Here is an 18,744-nt window from a genome sequence, read left to right as displayed (position 1 = left end):
ACTTCTGATAACCTGCTTTTCTTCTAGGTGCTTTGAGATGATACCCAGAACAAGCTGTTCCATCATCCTTCCAGGGATGGAGGTGAGGCTGACCGGCCTGTAGTTTCCCGGGTCATCCTTCTTGCCCTTTTTGAAGACTGGAGTGACATTGGCTTTCCTCCAGTCCTCAGGCACCTTTCAAAAGGACCAGGATCTTTCCAGGGCCTTTCAAAGATGGAGAGTGGCCCAGCAATGACTTCCCCCACCTCCCTCAGCTCTCACGGGTGCATCCCATCAGGCCCCATGGACTTGTGGATATCCAGTTTATCTAACTGATCTCTAACTTGCTCCTCATCAACCAAGGGAAAGTCTTGCTTCCTCCAGACTTTCTCTGTTACCTGCAGAGTCTGGGTCTCCCAAGGACTGGCCCAAACAGTGAAGACAGAAGCAAAGAAGGCATTCAGCAACTACACCTTCTCTGCATCATGATGGCATCTGTCTCATTCAACAGCGGGCCCACATTTTCCCTAGTTTTCCTTTTGTCTCCTATATACTTAAAGAAACCCTTCCTATGGGCCTTGACATCCCTCGCCAGGTTCAATTCCAAGGCTGGACATTGACAATGTTTATTGTTCAATGCTTAAACATTGACAACGTTTATCATTCTCCAACACAATCAGATGCATTTGGGACTAAGCATATAATCAAATATTACTGTTAAGGTGTATAATATTCAGTAATTTAGATTAGAGTGATTATCAGTTGGAAACTTAAGATGCTTTTGCTGATTGTTTATCTAATTTGTCAGAACCTACTAGACAATTCTTGCTTCCAGACATGTGTTTATGTAGTAGAATGTAAAAGTTTTTTTATAGTAATAATGCTGACATTTTGGCATGACAGAAATAAAATGAGCTAAAGTATATTTCAGCTTTGGAAGTCTTTGTATGCAACAAACTGATCTTCAGCAAGGTAAACGCTCTGACAAAATTATCAAAAACCCCAACCTCTTATAACTCCTGACATGTTAGACTATAGGAAACTGTATTAAGGCCATAGAACTAATTCTTTTTAAAAGCAAAATTCTTTTACATTCAAGGAGACTGTTTCAAATGACAGTTTAATTTTGAATGAAATGAAAACCACCATGGAATAATCACTGTTTAAAACCTGTGCAGCTACCTTGACTACTGTTTTTACAAAAATAGAGGAAAGGACTAATATTTGGCAGCTATTTTAAAATAAAAAATTTTGTTCTGAAGCAATTCTCCAGGCAAACTGAAACTCCAAATGTAATACAATCAGGAAACTGCATTAGGAAAATGTAGTCAAGCTATTAAATAGAATTACTTTATGATAATAACTCTACAGCAGCACAGAACAAAACAGCATTATTTTGATCATTGTTTTGGCATGATAAGGCAAATGAATTAATATGATAAGATAGAGAAAAAAATTCCCTTCTAATCTGTGAGTAAACAACACAATCACTTGTTTAGGAAGAATATAACTATATTTTATGAAAAGTATTGCCTTCATGTAATGCCAACATATATTACAAAGCAACGGTGTAACCAAGAATTAAAAGAAACAAACATGACAGGCTGAAAGAGTCGGGGCTGTTCCACCTGGAGAACAGAAGACTCTGGGGAGACCTTATAGTAGCCTTCCAGTACCTACAGGGGGCTACAGGAAAGATGGGGAGGGACTTTTTACAAGGGCATGTAGTGATAGGACGAGGGGTAACGGCTTCAAAATGGAGGAGGGTAAATTTAGATTAGATATTAGGAAAAAATTTTTCACTGTGAGGGTGGTGAGGCACTGGAAGAGGTTGCCCAGAGAAGCTGTAGATGCCCCATCTCTGGAATTGTTCCAGACCAGGCTGGATGGGGCTTTGAGCAACCTGGTCTAGTAGGAGGTGTTCCTGCCCATGGCTGGGGGGTTGGAACTAGATAATCTTCAAGGTCCCTTCCAACCCAAACCATTCTATGATTTCACAGCATATGATATTTAAAGAAACATTTTGAGCATTTACAGCTGCTTACTAATCAAACTGCGTAGATCATCAGAACACAATTTTGGTGTCCTTCTAGACTGCAGACCATCGAGGTACATAAGTACATAACTCCCAGTATTTTCAAGTAAATTTAAAACTTTAATAATTAAAAAAAAATTAAAAGAGATATCACGCAAAGACTTATCATATAATTCAATTTTAATGCATAAAAATATACTGTATCAGCCTGAAGTTTTTCTGATCTGTATAGTTAAGAGATTATAAATTAGCTTTTGGTTTACTGATTTCTACTACTTTATCAGAATAAAGTTTACTAATCTCTTGCTTAGTAAATCCATATTCTAGAAGTATCTCTTCCGTGTGTTCTCCTATAAAAGGATCTCTTTTAAGCGACGGAACAGCAGGGGTCCTTGATAGAAGAGGAGCAGGTCTAGGACTTATCTCTTCCTGATCATTTTTGATAAAAGAACTTCTTTGTTTGTTATGCTGATGTAAGGCAACATCATCAAAAGATAAAACAGGGGTCACACAGGCGTCAGTACCATCAAATATGCTGCACCACTCAGCTTGCGTCTTCTGTGCAAATATAGATGCAAATTTTTTCTTCATTTCAGGCCAGTCAGAGAAACTGAGCTGACTGGGAAGTTTATCTGAATCTAGCCCAAGACCTGAAAGTAGAAAAGCAAAGTTTAACTGTAGCTTAGATAAATTAAAGTAATGCCCACAACTAAGTATGTTCCTCAAGAAGCTAGTATTTTGCAGGCAGTCCAACACAGCAGAGCATACTAATTAAAACTGGCTTCAAACTTTATTATGATACTTATGATTGAGGGGCAGGGAGCAGAAGAATAAAATGTTCTGTTACTTGCAATTAGACTAAACTGCATCAGCCACAGCCTTTCAAATAAGTACATGTAATAAACATCTGTATAAACATTTCATAAGAGCAGCAGCTGCCTGGAGATAACATTTTGTCCTGAAAACATTTTCTAGAATAGATATTGAATTCTCTACCTGGCAGTAGCAACACAAAACTCTGCTGAATGGGTCTTGGACTATAGCTATATACTTATCTCATAGAAGCCAGTACATCCGCCAGAGCTGGACATTCAGCAGGTCACAGTGTGTCCAGCATGACTGGGTTATTTCTGTGCCACAGATGAGAAGGTGGTGTGGATGGATATCCCCGGCTCAGTGTGCATGAGGCAGCTGAGCCGCAGGTGCCTGCAGGCTAACTGACCTGCTTCTCGACTCCCTCAGTCCAAAAGGACTCCAGCGGTGTTTGCTTCTCTCCCCTCTTCAGCACACTTCGCAGGCTCCCACTGCCCACTGCTGCTCTTTTGGAGAAGTGAAACCCACAGCCCTTAGCCCTTACAGTCACTAACCGCTTAAGAACTCTGCTTCCCAGATCCGTCGCATCGACCACCTAGGTATGCAATACGCCCATCCCTTCTGAGGCGCAAGAGCAGAAGATGGACACACAGACTTTATATAGAAAATGTCCTGAACTAGGCAAGTCCTAGGTCATTCCCTTAACTAAACACTGCCTTCCTTCTTATTGGGGAGTTTACATCTTCCTATAAAGCCAGTTTCCCATCTCTGTTTCTGTTCTCATGGACTCTGCTCTCTGCACTCCCTACCCTTCCATTCTACTTCAAGGAGATCTAAGAACTGTTATCACTTCTTGTAGGTTTTATCTCCAGAAGGATGTAAGAAACAAGAAAGATTAAAGGCAATCTAACCACACTTTCAAAACGGAGACGGTACAAACAGAGTCTGTGATATCAAATAGAAATCAGAAGTGGTACATTGAAGGCTATCCAAACAGTCACAACTTGAAAATCAGGAGCATGAACGTAGCAGGAAAAATTCAGAAAAAGCAGGGCTAAGAAAGTAGTTAACTGGAGAGACTAGAAAGGCTAGAGAACAGTTATCATCATAATACTTCACAAGCAACAACAAAAGGATTTGCTATGAAAATATCAGCTCTGTGTAAAAGCCAAAAGTAAATGGGGAGTTCTGCAAACATTTAATTTTGAGCATTCTTTCTTGTATCTTTGGATATCCGGTATCAGACTGATGATTTGACTTGCAACTGCTAACTAACAGGCCTGGCTACTGCATGCCTGTTGACAGGTAGAATTTACATAGAACTCCTCTAATCTTTACCTGTAGATCAGCAGAAAAAAAAAAATCTGTATCTTCTATTTCTACAGCTTCCTTATCACTGAGAGGGGTAGACATACAGCTACTGAAACATACAGGGGAGAAGAAGGGAAGGTAATGTCTGTTTGTCTGCTTTTAAAGTTCTTTCTTTCTGCTCACAGTCTCTACTATGCACACTTCTTGGGGCTCACAGTCTCCCCCAAGTTATCATGATATTTAAGAACTTCACTGTTGATCACAAGATTCTTAAATAGTAGCTTTGAAAATGAATACATGCTTTGAAATCTTACTCTGCTACTGCAAAGGAAAACACAGGGAAATTGCCAGTCTCCAGACTCAGAAATACAGCCTTGCAGTTGTTCACGTTTAGAAGAAAATCAACAATCATCGAAAGAATAAGCATTTTCACACCCACATAAACATTTTCACCTATGAATATCAGGATAAGTATTACTACATAGTAGACATTAGTCCTCACTGAGTTACCAAGTCATGGGCACCTTAAATCACTGAATTTACAATCTAGTCTTCGTAACTATTCGTATCATCCTAAAAAAAGACCAGCTGAAGATTACCCATACTGGTTGAACATCCATAACTAAATAGAAGCTAACAAAGCTTTTCAAAATTAATTTGACTATTCATCTTCAAAGTATAATACTAAAGACGAACAGTGCTATATAGTTTACCTAAGAACTAGGAGATGAGGCAAATTTACCTTCCACAGTAAGTAAAGCTAATTAACAACACACTGAGATTCTGTTTCAGTGCATGAAATCTTGTCAGTTGGAAACATTGTTTCATAAGTATTTATTTGCTTATTAATGATGGTTGGGTTCTAGTAGCCAGTCCAATATGAACAGAGCTCTACCATTATCCCATTACACAATTATATTTGAAGATCGTGCCAGATGGAAAGTTGGCTGAACCTAACTGTACACGCTCTAGCAAAATAGAACAATATGTAGAACCTGGAATTTAATATTACGTGCTCATTTTCCACTGACCACTGAAGACTTCAACTTTAAATAGCATGAACTGACAGCATTTAAGCACCACAGCTTCTCATTTTCCAGCCTGTGCTAACCATTTGTGGTGCAGACAAGCAGAATCACAGCAGGAGTGACTGAGTCAACAAGGAAACAATTACACAGCACAGAATTGTTTGGGATACCGCAGGATGACAGATTTCACCCAACATAATCAAAAGCAAAGTATCTTTTACAGAGAATAACTGGTAAAACAATCACAACTTGTTTCCAAGTTTTTTTGTTCAAATTTTCATCTAGGGGTTTTTGTTTAGAAAAGCCCAGCCTTGAAATAACAGCTCTGAAATAACAACTTTTGAAAAATGAAAACTTAAGTCTCCTTGTAGTGATATAGCTTTAAGTCTCCTTTAAATGCTATAGCTTTATTGACATATATCTGTACCTCATTTATTAATGCAAGAAATGGAAAGATCTGTTTCTACAGAACTTCTTAGACAAACTGCAGTAAAATTAGGCACCTATTTCAAGAGAGAGAAAACAATAAAATTCATTAGATAAATTAGCAAAGTTGCTTTGGTATATTGGAAATGAAGAGTTTCTTAGAGTGTTTCAGCCATACTATTTTAAAAGATTATTTAGGATCCCTAACAGAGCTTTGTTGAGAATTTTCTTGTTTTAACTTTCCAATTTTCTTTTCAAAACTGCATGCTTATCGCACAGTAATTTTGAAATTATGTTGCCACAACATGACTGACTAGAACCATCTACGGGAATGCTTAATTTTGGCTTAACCACAGCCTTAAGGTGTATGCCATTGCCGTCTCTCTCTAAATATAATTCATTCTCACTCTGAGAGGGAATTGAACCTTAGACTATTCCAAGATAGTAGTAAATTTTCATTAAAGTAACCATGTAAATTTTTTCTCTGCTCAAGGTTTCTGAAATTAAATCATTTTTAGGAAAGTGACAGTTCAGCAAAAGGCCCAGAGTACTATCAGAGCACCGCTGCAAAAGCATCCATAGCTGTACTCCTAGTTTACATACTTTATTTCCACAATTGCAAATGTTTAGATGCAACACGAACCTGTCCCTCTACCGTATCTGTACAATGTTTAAGGCTTATCATGATAAATAAATTCAAATAAAAATTAACATTATGTGTAACTAAGAGTGTCTAAAATTTAATGAGGAAACTGTTTGCCCACTTTGCACATCTTAATAACAACGTTGTATTGAATTTGGTATGTTAGCAGATTTGTAATACAGCACACAATACTCTACAATTACAAAATGGAGAGCCCTGTGGAAATCCTTCATAATGATGTAAACTATGTTTTTCAAGTGCTTCCTGTTTTTGTTCCTTCTTTTTAAATAGAAGTCACACAATGTAGGAGTATCAAAGTAGTATGAAAGGAGTACTATCAAATACATGTTCAGAACTTTATTGACTGGGGAAGGCCTTTTTACAAGGGCTTGTAGTGATAGGACGAGGGGGAATGGCTTTAAACTGGAAGAGGACAGGTTTAGATTAAACATTAGAAAGAATTTTTTCACTCTGAGGGTGGTAAGGCACTGGAACAGGTTGCCCAGAGAAGCTCCCCATCCCTGGAGGTGTTCAAGGCCAGGCTGGACGTGGCCTTGGGCAACCTGGTCTCATGGGAGGTGTCCCTGCCCATGGCAGGAGTGTTGGAACTCGATGATCTTTAAGGTCCTTTCCAACCTAAACCATTCTACGATTCTATGAGTGTTAGTGCTTCTCACATCAATGTAAATTGATACTAAGTTCACCTTATGTAACTGATTTACACCACATGATAATGGAGAACCAAACCTTTACTTCTCACCTGACACACAAAATTTACTGTGTTCTGCAGGCCTCCTGTAGCCTAGCTACAGCATTACTAAGCACATATTACTAAAAAATAAGAGAAACCTGCAGAAGCAATTTACAGGTCAGTTGGAAGACATTCTGTCTCTTTTTATCAAAACATTGAGACTTAACATTAGTAGCACATTTCTTACATCAGATTTTTCATAAGATGCAAAGGTATTTTAGTTATTTATTGTATGACTTTCATAGTAACAAAATAAATACAAGCAAAAAGGATTACAGCATGTTTGTTAACAGCAAGCAGTCTATAGTGAGCCCAGAATACAATTCCTAATACTATAGCTACTACAGCAATTATTTACTGTATCTATTTTATATAGCTTCGGTTTCTTATATAAACTTTTTTCTAAAAAAAATCACAAATTTGTGGTAAGTAGAAATTTAATCTTCCCTGCCAACAATCTTCTCAAACTAAGACTCTGTATTTTCTTAAACTTAGTTAGTTTCCCCCTGCAGACCTCTTAAGAACTTTCCTCGCCGTGTCATTAACTGCACTCTGGTCCAGCACAGGGTTCCTAATTCTGCAGGGAAACACTGAAGTGAACCAAAACCAAAAGGAAATTAGTTTCACTTCTGCTAACCAGAATTCTGCAAGCAGTGACAAATGGTTCAGGAATCATGTTCCCTTCTCAATTCGGCAATCTTTAAATCTCCAACTCTTTACATCTGCAACACCCATATTCTTGTGTTCTCATTAGATAGGGGTGGCAAAAGTAACCTACTCTCTGAATATGGACAGAGAGACACAAAGTGGCTTTTGAATATATTTTATCTGGAACAGCACCAAATTGTTCACCATCAGAACTGACCAGAACTACAGGAAACAAGTATGAAATAAAATTATGGAAATTATAACTGGAACATACAATTTTAAAACCACTTCAAAGTAGGGAAGTTGCAGTCAAAGCTCCTCGGATTTGTGAAGAGCAATACAATTCTCACAGGTAGCTTTTTCTTCCCTATAACATTCAAAGGTTTAAATTCTGAATTGAATTTCTGCAATAGATATCCCAGAAAGGACAGAATCCCTAAGCCACAAAAAGTATCTGCTGTTCTAATTTAGTACACTGTTGCTTCAGAAAGCTTGCCACCGTAACTACTGAAGGGGACAAACATTTCCTATGTGAAAATCTGAACAATTCATAATATGCACCTAAAATACAATGAAGAAAGACCACTTATTTTAACTGCAATATTGAGAAAAAATCTCAAGTTCTGTGTGACACTTTAAACAGTACGTGTATACAAAACAAAGAAAGGAAAATTATTAACTATAAACAAGAGAAGTTTGTGATACAATTAAAGGCAAAAAGCAAAATTTCCTTAAAGACTGTAGTCTGTATGTTGGATTTTTTAATTATGACAGAAACAGACTGAAACACATGCACAGCCGAGATTGCAGTTGTTGTCTACTTACAAACAGATACGCCAGTTCTTTATTACCGCAATAACTATTTTTGAAACTCCAGCTGTTAAAATCAAGCCATTTCTGTGCACTGTAAGCATAAGGAATACTTTCAAACATGAAAATAAAGTTGTCTAATATGGGTGCCCCAATATAGGCAGATTAATTCATAGTTGCTGCTCCAACTTCATGCTCCAAATTTCTGAGAAACAACTACAAGGAAAACAGAGAATTTTAGTGTTTTCCTCAGAGAAGGGTTATCTAAATAAGACAGAAACCAATCAGTGATCACGTTATACTGCCTGAACACTGGATTCATCCATCAGAGTCTTCTTTCTAGTTAAGCTGGCTGACTGGTTGAGAGAGAAAAGCCCAAGTCTTGCCCCATAGCAACGATAAATACAAGAATGCTGGAGTGTCCAGCAAAGGTTCACTGAGAAGAGTGACAAACAAACAAGACCAGATTCCTTTACAGAATTTGTTTTCCTTTTGAACAAATACAGATTCTATCCCACTCCTGTAGCTTAGAAGGAAGTGCTATTCAACTTAATCTCTACAGAAAAATAAAATACTGAATTGCATGAATACTGCAGGGCAGTGCTTGATCACTTTAAGCCAAACATACGGGTATTTGAGTAAGCAGCTTTATTCTTTTCTTTTTTCCTTTGCATTTAATACAGGCTCTCTCTGAAGACATCTATTGGTATTCCAAATTCCCTAACTTCCAGAGCAAGGTCTTACATTTTACTTTGATAGCTTTATATTTATTTTTGTTCTCCAACTGCATTTCTTGTAAGCAAAAAAATCTCAAGGGATTGAATAACATTTCAAAGAACTGCAAAGTGTGGAATAATCAACCATCCTTTCTTTTCAAGATCGAGTAGCTTAGAACTGGAGTTCACAAACAGGTTATTCTCAGGACAATGAGGAACAAAGTACCAGCTTCTTCAGCCAAGAACATGGCTCTTCCAAACCTGACATCTGATCTGGGGCAGCACATAATGCCGGAGATGTCCCTCAGTCACTCCAGGAGCCTGCCTTATGCGTTTCACATATCAGGATGTACCAATTTGGATATTCTACATTTATAAGACACACAGAGAAGCAGCCATTTAGAGCTACAGATGTGTAAGAACTTTAGGAGCACCACAGGTTGCAAGAGTACAAAGCCAAAATGTACAGAACAAGATCTCTCTTTGGAATCCTGCTCACCAAAGGTGGGACACCTTCCAACCCCCTACTTTCATTTCATCTCACCATGCTCCTGAATTTCAAAAACTCCTGGAAGTGCAGGCCCTGGGCACTGACTATGGTCTTGTTAGCACAACATAGCTGATTGGGGCTGAGCTGGCACTAACTGCCTGTGAGAGGAATAGTCATGGTTTAACCCCAGCTGGCAACTAAGTACCACAGAGATGCTCGCTTAGTCCCTGTCCCCTCCGTGGGATGGGAGAAGAATTGGAAGGGTAAAAGTGAGAAAGAAGCTCATGTGTTGAGATAAAAACAGTTTAATAATTACAAACAAATAATAATAATAAAAATTGTAAGGAAAAGGGAAATGGGGGGTAGAGAGAGGAAAATAAAAGTCAAGACAGACAAGTGATGCAAATGGAAACAATTGTACACCATCAACTGACTGATGCCCAGCCAGTCCCCGAGCAGTGGTCCCCCTGCCAGCCTCCCCCCAGCCTTTATTGCTGAGCGTGACGTCATATGGTATTGAATATCCCTTTGTTCAGGTGAGATCAGCTGTCCCAGCTGCGTCCCCTCCCAACTTCTTCTGCACCCCCAACCTACTTGCTGGTGGGGCAACGCAGCAGAAAAGTCCTTGACACTGTGTAAGCACTGCTCAGCAGTAGCTAAAACATCAGCGTGTTATCAACACTATTTTCAGCACAAATCCAAAATGTAGCCCTGTATAAGTTACTATGAAGAAATTTAATTCTGTCCCAGCCAAACCCAGTACACATATTCATGCTACAATTCACAGAATAACCAGAGAGACTGAGAAAGGAGCTACTCCACTGCCACCCTCAGTCAGCAAAGACTTACCACATGTAAGTCATGCACGTACAAAAGTGGTTTGCATAACACTGGGTATATCCACTTTAGGTATATCGTTTGTTGGTGTCCCTTCTACTCATTAAGCGAAACTAAAATTAGATTGAGAACTCTTTATATCCTTCATATTCAGAATAATGGAAATAAACACCAAATAAAATAAAGTAATAAAACCTGTAATTTAGTCTAGTTTCTAGGGGTAAGGTGAAGAAGGGATGAAAAAGAAAGAAATTAATTGCTAGAAGAAGAAAGTTAACTAAACTACTTCCCCTACTGCCCGATTAGTTTCAAGAAGAGTTTGGCTTTTACAAAGAAATCAACATAGCCAGTGTCATGAGTCAAAATCAAGTATTAAAGAATCATGCTTTGCTGATGTGAAACAATTGCTCCAAGCTACTTACCCTTTATTAACTGCTCATAGAATTGAGGCTCAATGGCACCAACAGCCATGAATTTTCCATCTGAGGTCTTGTAGGTCTCATAATAAGGCGCACCGCTATCTAGCAGGTTCTCACCTCGAGGTCTGTTCCAAAGTCCCAAATTTTGTGATTTCCACAGGAAAGAACTTAGGTATGCTACGCCTTCTACCTTGGAGATTTACAGGAAAAAGTAACAGCTTCAGTAAATTAGCTGGCACATTACCTTAATTCTACATAAGACAAAATATCAAAAAACTACTACCAGATGTGTCCTTTGTTAAGATTTTTAATGGCGAAATCTCTGGTAAGCAGTTTAACTAGTTTAATTTCTTAAAGTCTTCCATTACTTTTTATATGCATATGTGAGATAATCTAGAATTAAGAGAATAAGAAGGAACAAAAATGTAATCATGCAGCTTCAGATTGGTAACACACTTTCAACACATAAAGTTTCATCATTTAGCAAGTTTATAATCATTAGAAGTTCACAAAGAGAACGTAAGTAATTTTACATCATGGGACAAGCTTCTTGGATCTATAAAACATAAAGTATCTGACACCCATCAAGCCTTGTAAACCTCTGGAAATCAAGACGCCCATACCAGTCCTGCAAGTATAAAATTTTTATCTCAACATTAACTTCTTTCCATTTATTGATTATAATAAGATTGCTATTTTTAGAAGAAAATGGGAAGGAAAAAAAAAATCAAAGCTTAAGGCACTCTTATACCATGGGAACTTGGAAGCTCATCTCCATCACTAAATTAAAACAAAAATTATTCTCCACTCTCATCACTGGCTGATACATAGACATAGCAAGGTAATCTCTAAATAGGCAACTGTCTGATAATTACAGCAGTAGAAAACATGATTATTCCTGTTCCAACTTGCTCCTTAACGTTTTGGCTATGTGGAGTACAATCATCCGAAAATTCAGTTTGTTCAGCCTTTCAATAAGTATCAAGCTTGTACTAGTCTTTCCAAGCAAAATCACATCCTACAGTTTTGCTGACCAGCAGAATCCATTTTCTTCCAACTGCATTAGAAAAACTGTAAGAGAAGATGAGACAGTAACAGAATATAGCCAGACACATTGCAGTGGAACAGAGAAAAACCTGTATAATTTTGAGTGTGATTTTGATTCATGCATTTTCAGCTGTGTAAAATTAACCTAATATTGTCTATAGAGAAAAGCATAGAGATTGTGCCAAAATAAAAAGCTACTGAATGTGGAAAGATCTATTAGTTTCTACTTTTCTAAGCAAGAATTTAAAACATGCAAATCTTTGAAGTATGCAGTCATGAAGGTTTCTTCTTTTAATGTGTATTACTTGGCCTCTTTCTCAACTACCTGCCACAAGGACAGGAATACTTCTGCCCTACTTGTCACATGTTAAAATCAATTAAAGGACTTTCATATGAGAAAATACTGTATACCTTCATCTCCATGTTTGTAAAATGATTGCAAAGATATAAAAATAGTGTTTGCTTTACTAATGATCTGATCTTGCACTGCTCATATTAACAAAAAAATACACAAAAAACCCCAATGAAAGTAAGGATAATAATACATGGGGATAATATTGGAATAAGCTGCAACTGCAAATTAGATTTTGGTGCTGACAGAACTATTTACAATACCTACAGTGCTACTTACCCTGGAAACACTTAAAATAAAATAGCGCATCTGTTTTGGACTGGTATAGGGACTTTAAAAATATCCCTGGCTGGGCAACTGGACAGCTAGCTTCTGCCTGAGGCCCACTGCAATTCAGAGACAAGTAAAAAGGTCTAACACCTGCAACAAACCTACAAAGGCATGCTCAAATAACACCACACAGACACTAATGCGGTCACTTTCTTTTAAAACATGAAAAGGACAACATGGGGAGAATCCATTTAAGCCTAATTGCAGAATGATTACAGTAAAGAGTTATGTATTTCACTTAATGACTCTCTCATGCTAAAAGCATCAGCAGTCTCTGAAGCAGGGACCAGAGGCACCACCACATTGGGTGACCTGTCTGCTCTGCATGTCTTCTGCTCCTTCTGAAGAGTGAAATGATCAAACAAAACTGAGAAAGAATCCACACCAACCTAATCTTCACCCTTGTGACTGAGGAGTGCCTCTAGGATGTGGGAGTTTTGGTTTTGAATACTTCCAGGCTGAAAAAAAACTGTAACTTCAGTCTTCTGTTGGACAGCTAAATGCTCTTGCCATGAGACTATTATGCAAGTGATTTACCACCATCCTCTCCTGTGGCTGTCTTTTCAAAAAGAGTGAGTCACGCTTGGTCAGATGCCTACCATCAGCAGAAGGCTCTGTGTCTGAATTTGGAGTGAACTTAAAGAGTGGCCTTGAGTCAAATGCCTCTATTCCAGTGTGGCACAATAGCACAGATGTACAATTGTGCCTACCATATCATATTGCGGTGTCTGCTCCACAACCTGCTCAGCACACGGGAACTACCAGGCTCCCTGTAAGATACCTATGATCCCTATAGAGTCAATGAGAAGAGACAGCAACAAACATGAATCAATTCAGACAAGGCATTTAATTCTTCTGAGGCAGACAGCTGAAATGCAGGACCCAGTGTCTACTTTTTATGCAGAGCAACAATAACACTGGACACTGTGAACAGGTGATGCAAATCTAACCCCTGGCCTAATCCTCTCTACCTTCTTTTTGTATGACTTTAGTTTCACTAATAAGAGGAGTTCCTCGTGTGTATATTACTGATGATAATTTTTCACCTTTCAGCATACTAATTAGAAAGAAAAGATAAATAACAAATTCTTCTATCACAAAAATCTGGATCTCGATCTAGAATTACTAACCTCAAAGACAAGAAATAATTCGTTTTATTTTTAGATGGCTTCAGAAAAATAGACATTGCAATAAAAGGAAAAAACAAACTAGTGGTCAGTAAAAGAATCGATGAAGTAAGATGAAAATTTAGTAAGAGTAATCCTGAGGACACATTTTCCCTTTTCTACTGTAGAAAATTCCACCATGTGTCAGAGTTGTTAACATATTCAGACTACCTAAACTACAGAGCACCTTAAGTAAGAGGCCTATTAAATAAAAAAGAATGTTAAAACAAAATGTCAACTGAAATGCTGCAGTAGTGTGATTTTAAAAATATCTACTTCCATGAAACAAAATGAGATGTAAAAACAGGCTCATCAACCCAGTCTATTTAACTGCCTTTGCTGTTGATTATGCATGTATGTTTTTCATCAACTGTCTCACTGAAAGTCTGTTCAAATGAAAGGAACGTTACAAAACGCCTGGTAAAGTACATCCAGTGATACTAGACAATATTCCATCCATTTCCCAGGACACCAGGAACATCAGCAGTGAACTGTAAATTCCACAACCATGAGACAAGAAAAAATTGAGAGAAGCTTTGAGGGCTTAAGAAAAACCACAAAAACCCACAACACATTCCATTCCCTATCAGCCAGAGATCTTATTGGGACATTAGCAGACTTACATTGACTCTTCTCGCAATAACTTCTTTTAATGACTTAAAGTATGAATAGTGAAAATAAAGTAATACTCAAAACTACAAAAGATATCATTTTAAATATTTGAAGACTTGTCATAATTCTCCACCATGTTTGCTTCACAGATATACAAACTCTTTCAATTTTCCATTGTAGGTCACATTTTTTGACTCACGATCATTTTTGTTGTGTTTCTCAGACTTCCTCAAATTGGTGATTTCTTTTGGAAAGATGATGGCCAGCGTCAGAAACAGTAATTTCCTGAGGCCTTATAAATGTTGAATAGATTAGAATTACTTCAGAAACTTTGTTGGCTCTATTTCCTGTTTATACATTCTAATACAGTGTGTGTGTGTGTTTTACAACAACATGATATTGTTGACACATGTTCAGCTTGTGACCACTACAAACCCCCAGGATTGTACTTCAGCCAATTGTTCACATACTGCATTTGTACAGCTAATTGTTTCTGCCTAAGAGAACTACAGAGCAGTGGTTTCCATGAATTTCAGCCAATTTTTTTCAGGTCATTTCTCCAATTTGAAAAGGTCATTTTCAACCCTAATCCAACATACTTGTAGTTCTTCCCACATGCATACCATCTGTAAACTTACTAAACACAATTGCTCATCCATCATTCATCTTATTGGAGAAAACACTGAAAAAACTAACAGAAGTCTGCGGAGCTCCAGTTGATATGTTTTTCATTTTGACAATCAACTACTAATAACTATTGTCAGGGTAAAAACATTAGACCAGTTTTGCACCGATCCCATAGAATTTTCATCTAGACCATAATGCCGTGGCCTGCTTCTGAGAACGTTATGTGAATTTGTCAAAAACTTACTCAAGTCAAGATAGCTAACAACTCTTGCTGTTCTAATGTCCAAGTGGAGAGCAGTGACGAGTGGTGTTCCTCAGGGGTCAGTACTGGACCTGTACTATTCAACATCTTTGTTGCGGACACGGACAGTGGGGTCGAGTGCACCCTCAGCAAGTTTGCCAATGATACCGAGCTGTTTGGTGAGGTAGACACGCTGGAGGGGAGGGATGCCATCCAGAAGGACCTGGACAGGCTGGAGAGGTGGGCCCAAGCCAACCTCATGCAGTTCAACAAGGCCAAGTGCAAGGTCCTACATCTGGGTCGGGGCAATCCCAAGCACAAATACAGGCTCAGTGGGGAATGGCTGGAGAGCAGCCCTGAGGAGAAGGACCTGGGTGTGTTGATTGACCAGAAGCTCAGCATGAGTCAGCAGTGTGCAATCGCAGCCCAGAAGGCCAACCGGATCCTGGGCTGCATCAAAAGAAGTGTGGCCAGCAGGTCAAGGGAGGTGATCCTGCCCCTCTACTCCACTCTCGTGAGACCCCACCTGGAGTACTGCATCCAGCTCTGGAGTCCTCAACATAAGAAAGACATGGACCTGCTGGAGCGTGTCCAGAGGAGAGCCACGAGGATGATCCGAGGGCTGGAGCACCTCTCCTATGAGGAGAGGCTGAGAGAGTTGGGGCTGTTCAGCCTGGAGAAGAGAAGGCTCCGGGAAGATCTTATTGCGGCCTTCCAGTACCTTAAGGGGGCCTACAGGAGGGGTGGGGAGGGACTTTTTACTAGGGCATGTAGTGACAGGACGAGGGGGAATGGCTTTAAACTGGAAGAGGGCAGGTTTAGATTAAACATTAGGAAGAAGTTTTTTACTTTGAGGGTTGTAAGGCACTGGAACAGGTTGCCCAGAGAGGTTGTTGAGGCCCCATCCCTGGAGGTGTCCAAGGCCAGGCTGGACGTGGCCTTGGGCAACCTGGTCTAGTGGGAGGTGTCCCTGTCTATGGCAGGGAGGTTGGAACTCGATGATCTTTAAGGTCCTTTCCAACCTAAACCATTCTGTGATTCTCTGATTCTATGATTCTTCTACCTTCAAAACCTCTTCAACAAAGGGATTTTTTTCAATTAATATATTTTTTTTCAATTTATATTTAAGTCCAAATCACAGCCTTCACTGTATCACACCACCTTGAAGGGAAGTCAAATTTTAATTGCAACACTCTTTAAAGAGAAAAACAGCAAAAGAGAGAGACAGAGAGAGAAAAAACACTTGCAGGTAATGTAGGTTTCAAGGATAAATGTAAGTATGTATTTTCCTCTCTGTTAAGTGGGTGGCCTTGCAGTGAAAAAATCCATAGTATTCATTATTAAGCTAATTTAGCCTTTCATTTATTTTACAGCACCTTAACGCAATGTTTGGAAGTGACTTCTTGGCAATAATCTATGGCAGTGTAATTATTTGAGGGAACAGTGTCTAGTAAGACATAACCTGACACAAATTCATAAGCAGATGTATTTTGGATAAAGCTAATGCAATTCTTTACGTTATTAGCATCATGATTTTTTCTGCTCTGTTTGCATGATGTTAATTGTTTATTATACACCCTGTTTCCATGCATCAAGCTTACTCATCAAATATACACAACTGGTATTTTTTTGAAGAAGGCAGACTGGTAAAGGGAAAGCCAAGGAATGGCATGGGGGAGAGTTGCAGTTATGTCCCCCATGTCATAAGGATGTTAAGGCTACAGTGATATGTGAAAACTGCTTGCACACAAAGCAATAGCCATTTTATGAGATTACTTACTTTCCCTTTTCCAAGTGCTCAATTTGAAACCTTATGAATAGCTCCAATTTCCTCCCTTTTACAGACTTAAGAGTAGGAAAAAACCCAAACAACAAACCTAAGAAACCCCACCTTCCTTGAGACCAAACTTACCATACTTGCATCAATGATCTGCCCTTTGCCAGACTTGTTACGTTCATAAAGGGCTGTAACAATGCCCAGTGCACACATGACACCTCCGCCAGCAAAATCAGCCAGAAGATTTATGGGTGCATAAGGATTTTCATCTTTCCTACCCAGCTTTGACAACACACCTGACAGCAGAGCAAACAAAGCAAATGTAAGTATAAAATTAAACATTCATTTCTACATTTCTACAATGGAAGAGTCATTCTTTTCAGTCTACGCAAGTAAACAAGGGATAAAGCAAACTTCTACCAACAGTTTTCTGTCTCTACTCAGCTGCGTCTTAGCAAATAGTTACTCTTTACTTCACAAAATAATAGAATGTATGAAATCATATTATGAAGATGCATTTAATTAAAGAGATTAAAAAAAGTCTCACAGATAAACCACTGATAATTTGGCTATATAGGGATAAAATTCCATCCCAAAAAAACTTGTGCGCAGTAATTCTACATTAGTACCTTGTGCATGCATAGAACCCTCCCCATAAGAATTCAATAAGCATTATGAACATGCCTCAAAGCAACTTTGGTAAATTGTTCCTCTTTGAATCTTTTAAAGTAAAAATGCAGATGTACAGTCTTCTGTGCATATAACCCACAAATTAATAATAATAACAAAGGATTTCACACCGACAATTGCACTTCAGTCCTATCCTCCCTCTTCAACTACCTTTGGAAAAAAAAAAGGTTGTGTATAAGAGGAATGGGTGAGTAATACAAAAAGGTTACCTCTGATTGCATGCAACATAGACACAGGGAGCCTATGTTTATGCCAGAAATTATGCAGAAATGAAGGAACAGAGCAAGGGCTAAGTCAGTTTACTTCAGATGGAGCTTTGAAGCTGTTAGCATTTCTCTGCCACCCTGAACTTTACTGTGACCTTACTCTTTGTAGTTCCCTCATAGTGATTCCCTTTGGGCAAGCAAGAAATTGCAGTATGATCAAATCGCTCCCACGCCCGCAGCCTAAGGTCTGAGACTTGCAGCATACATGGTCAAAACTTCCTGAGAACTGCATGATTCTGATGCAATGTTTAGTTGGCTAATGTTCTACTGCACTTCCAAAGTACAAGCAACTGAGTACACAGTATGAAGGAGTTTCCAAAGCCTGTATTGCAAGCATAAAACCCTGTTGCTGACTAAAACCTCATTTTTAACTGCTTAAAGGTCATCACTGGCACCAGCAGATTAACATATTAACTTATATCTGGAGTTTCTAATGCAAGCCATGTTTTAGTTAAAGAAAGCCAAAGCTTATCAGGAAAATACTCAGGATACGAGACCTCATTTTTGAGGAATGGTAACTCCCAAACACCTTGTCCTATTTCCTTTATATAGGCAGAAAAATTTGACCTGTGCAATTTCAAGTAAAATAATTTAATTTCAGGAAGATAGCACTAACCAAAATACTACTGATTAAATCCGTTCCAGAGAAAAACACAATTCTTTTTGTAAACAGAAAGTACTACAATCTAAGGTAGCGATGGACTATACTGTTTCTGTACTGACTCTTTCC

General features: G+C 38.6%; 1 protein-coding gene across 1 annotated transcript in view; it reads right to left on the bottom strand.

Moving 5' to 3' along the window:
• Nucleotides 1–1,971: 1,971 nt before the first annotated feature.
• AMACR (alpha-methylacyl-CoA racemase) overlaps nt 1,972–18,744 on the bottom strand; it is a 19,159-nt gene continuing 2,386 nt past the window's right edge. The window contains exons 3-5 of the mRNA XM_009894720.1: nt 17,194–17,354; nt 10,910–11,096; nt 1,972–2,664 (exon numbers count right to left, since the gene is read on the bottom strand). Coding sequence (XP_009893022.1) covers nt 2,255–2,664; nt 10,910–11,096; nt 17,194–17,354 — 758 coding nt within the window. The 3' untranslated portion in view covers nt 1,972–2,254. The remainder of the gene's footprint in view (nt 2,665–10,909; nt 11,097–17,193; nt 17,355–18,744) is intronic.

Source organism: Charadrius vociferus, unplaced genomic scaffold (assembly GCF_000708025.1).
Source record: "Charadrius vociferus isolate BGI_N301 unplaced genomic scaffold, ASM70802v2 scaffold450, whole genome shotgun sequence".
Classification (NCBI taxonomy): Eukaryota; Metazoa; Chordata; class Aves; order Charadriiformes; family Charadriidae; genus Charadrius; species Charadrius vociferus.
This window is presented reverse-complemented; position numbering and strand designations above follow the sequence as displayed.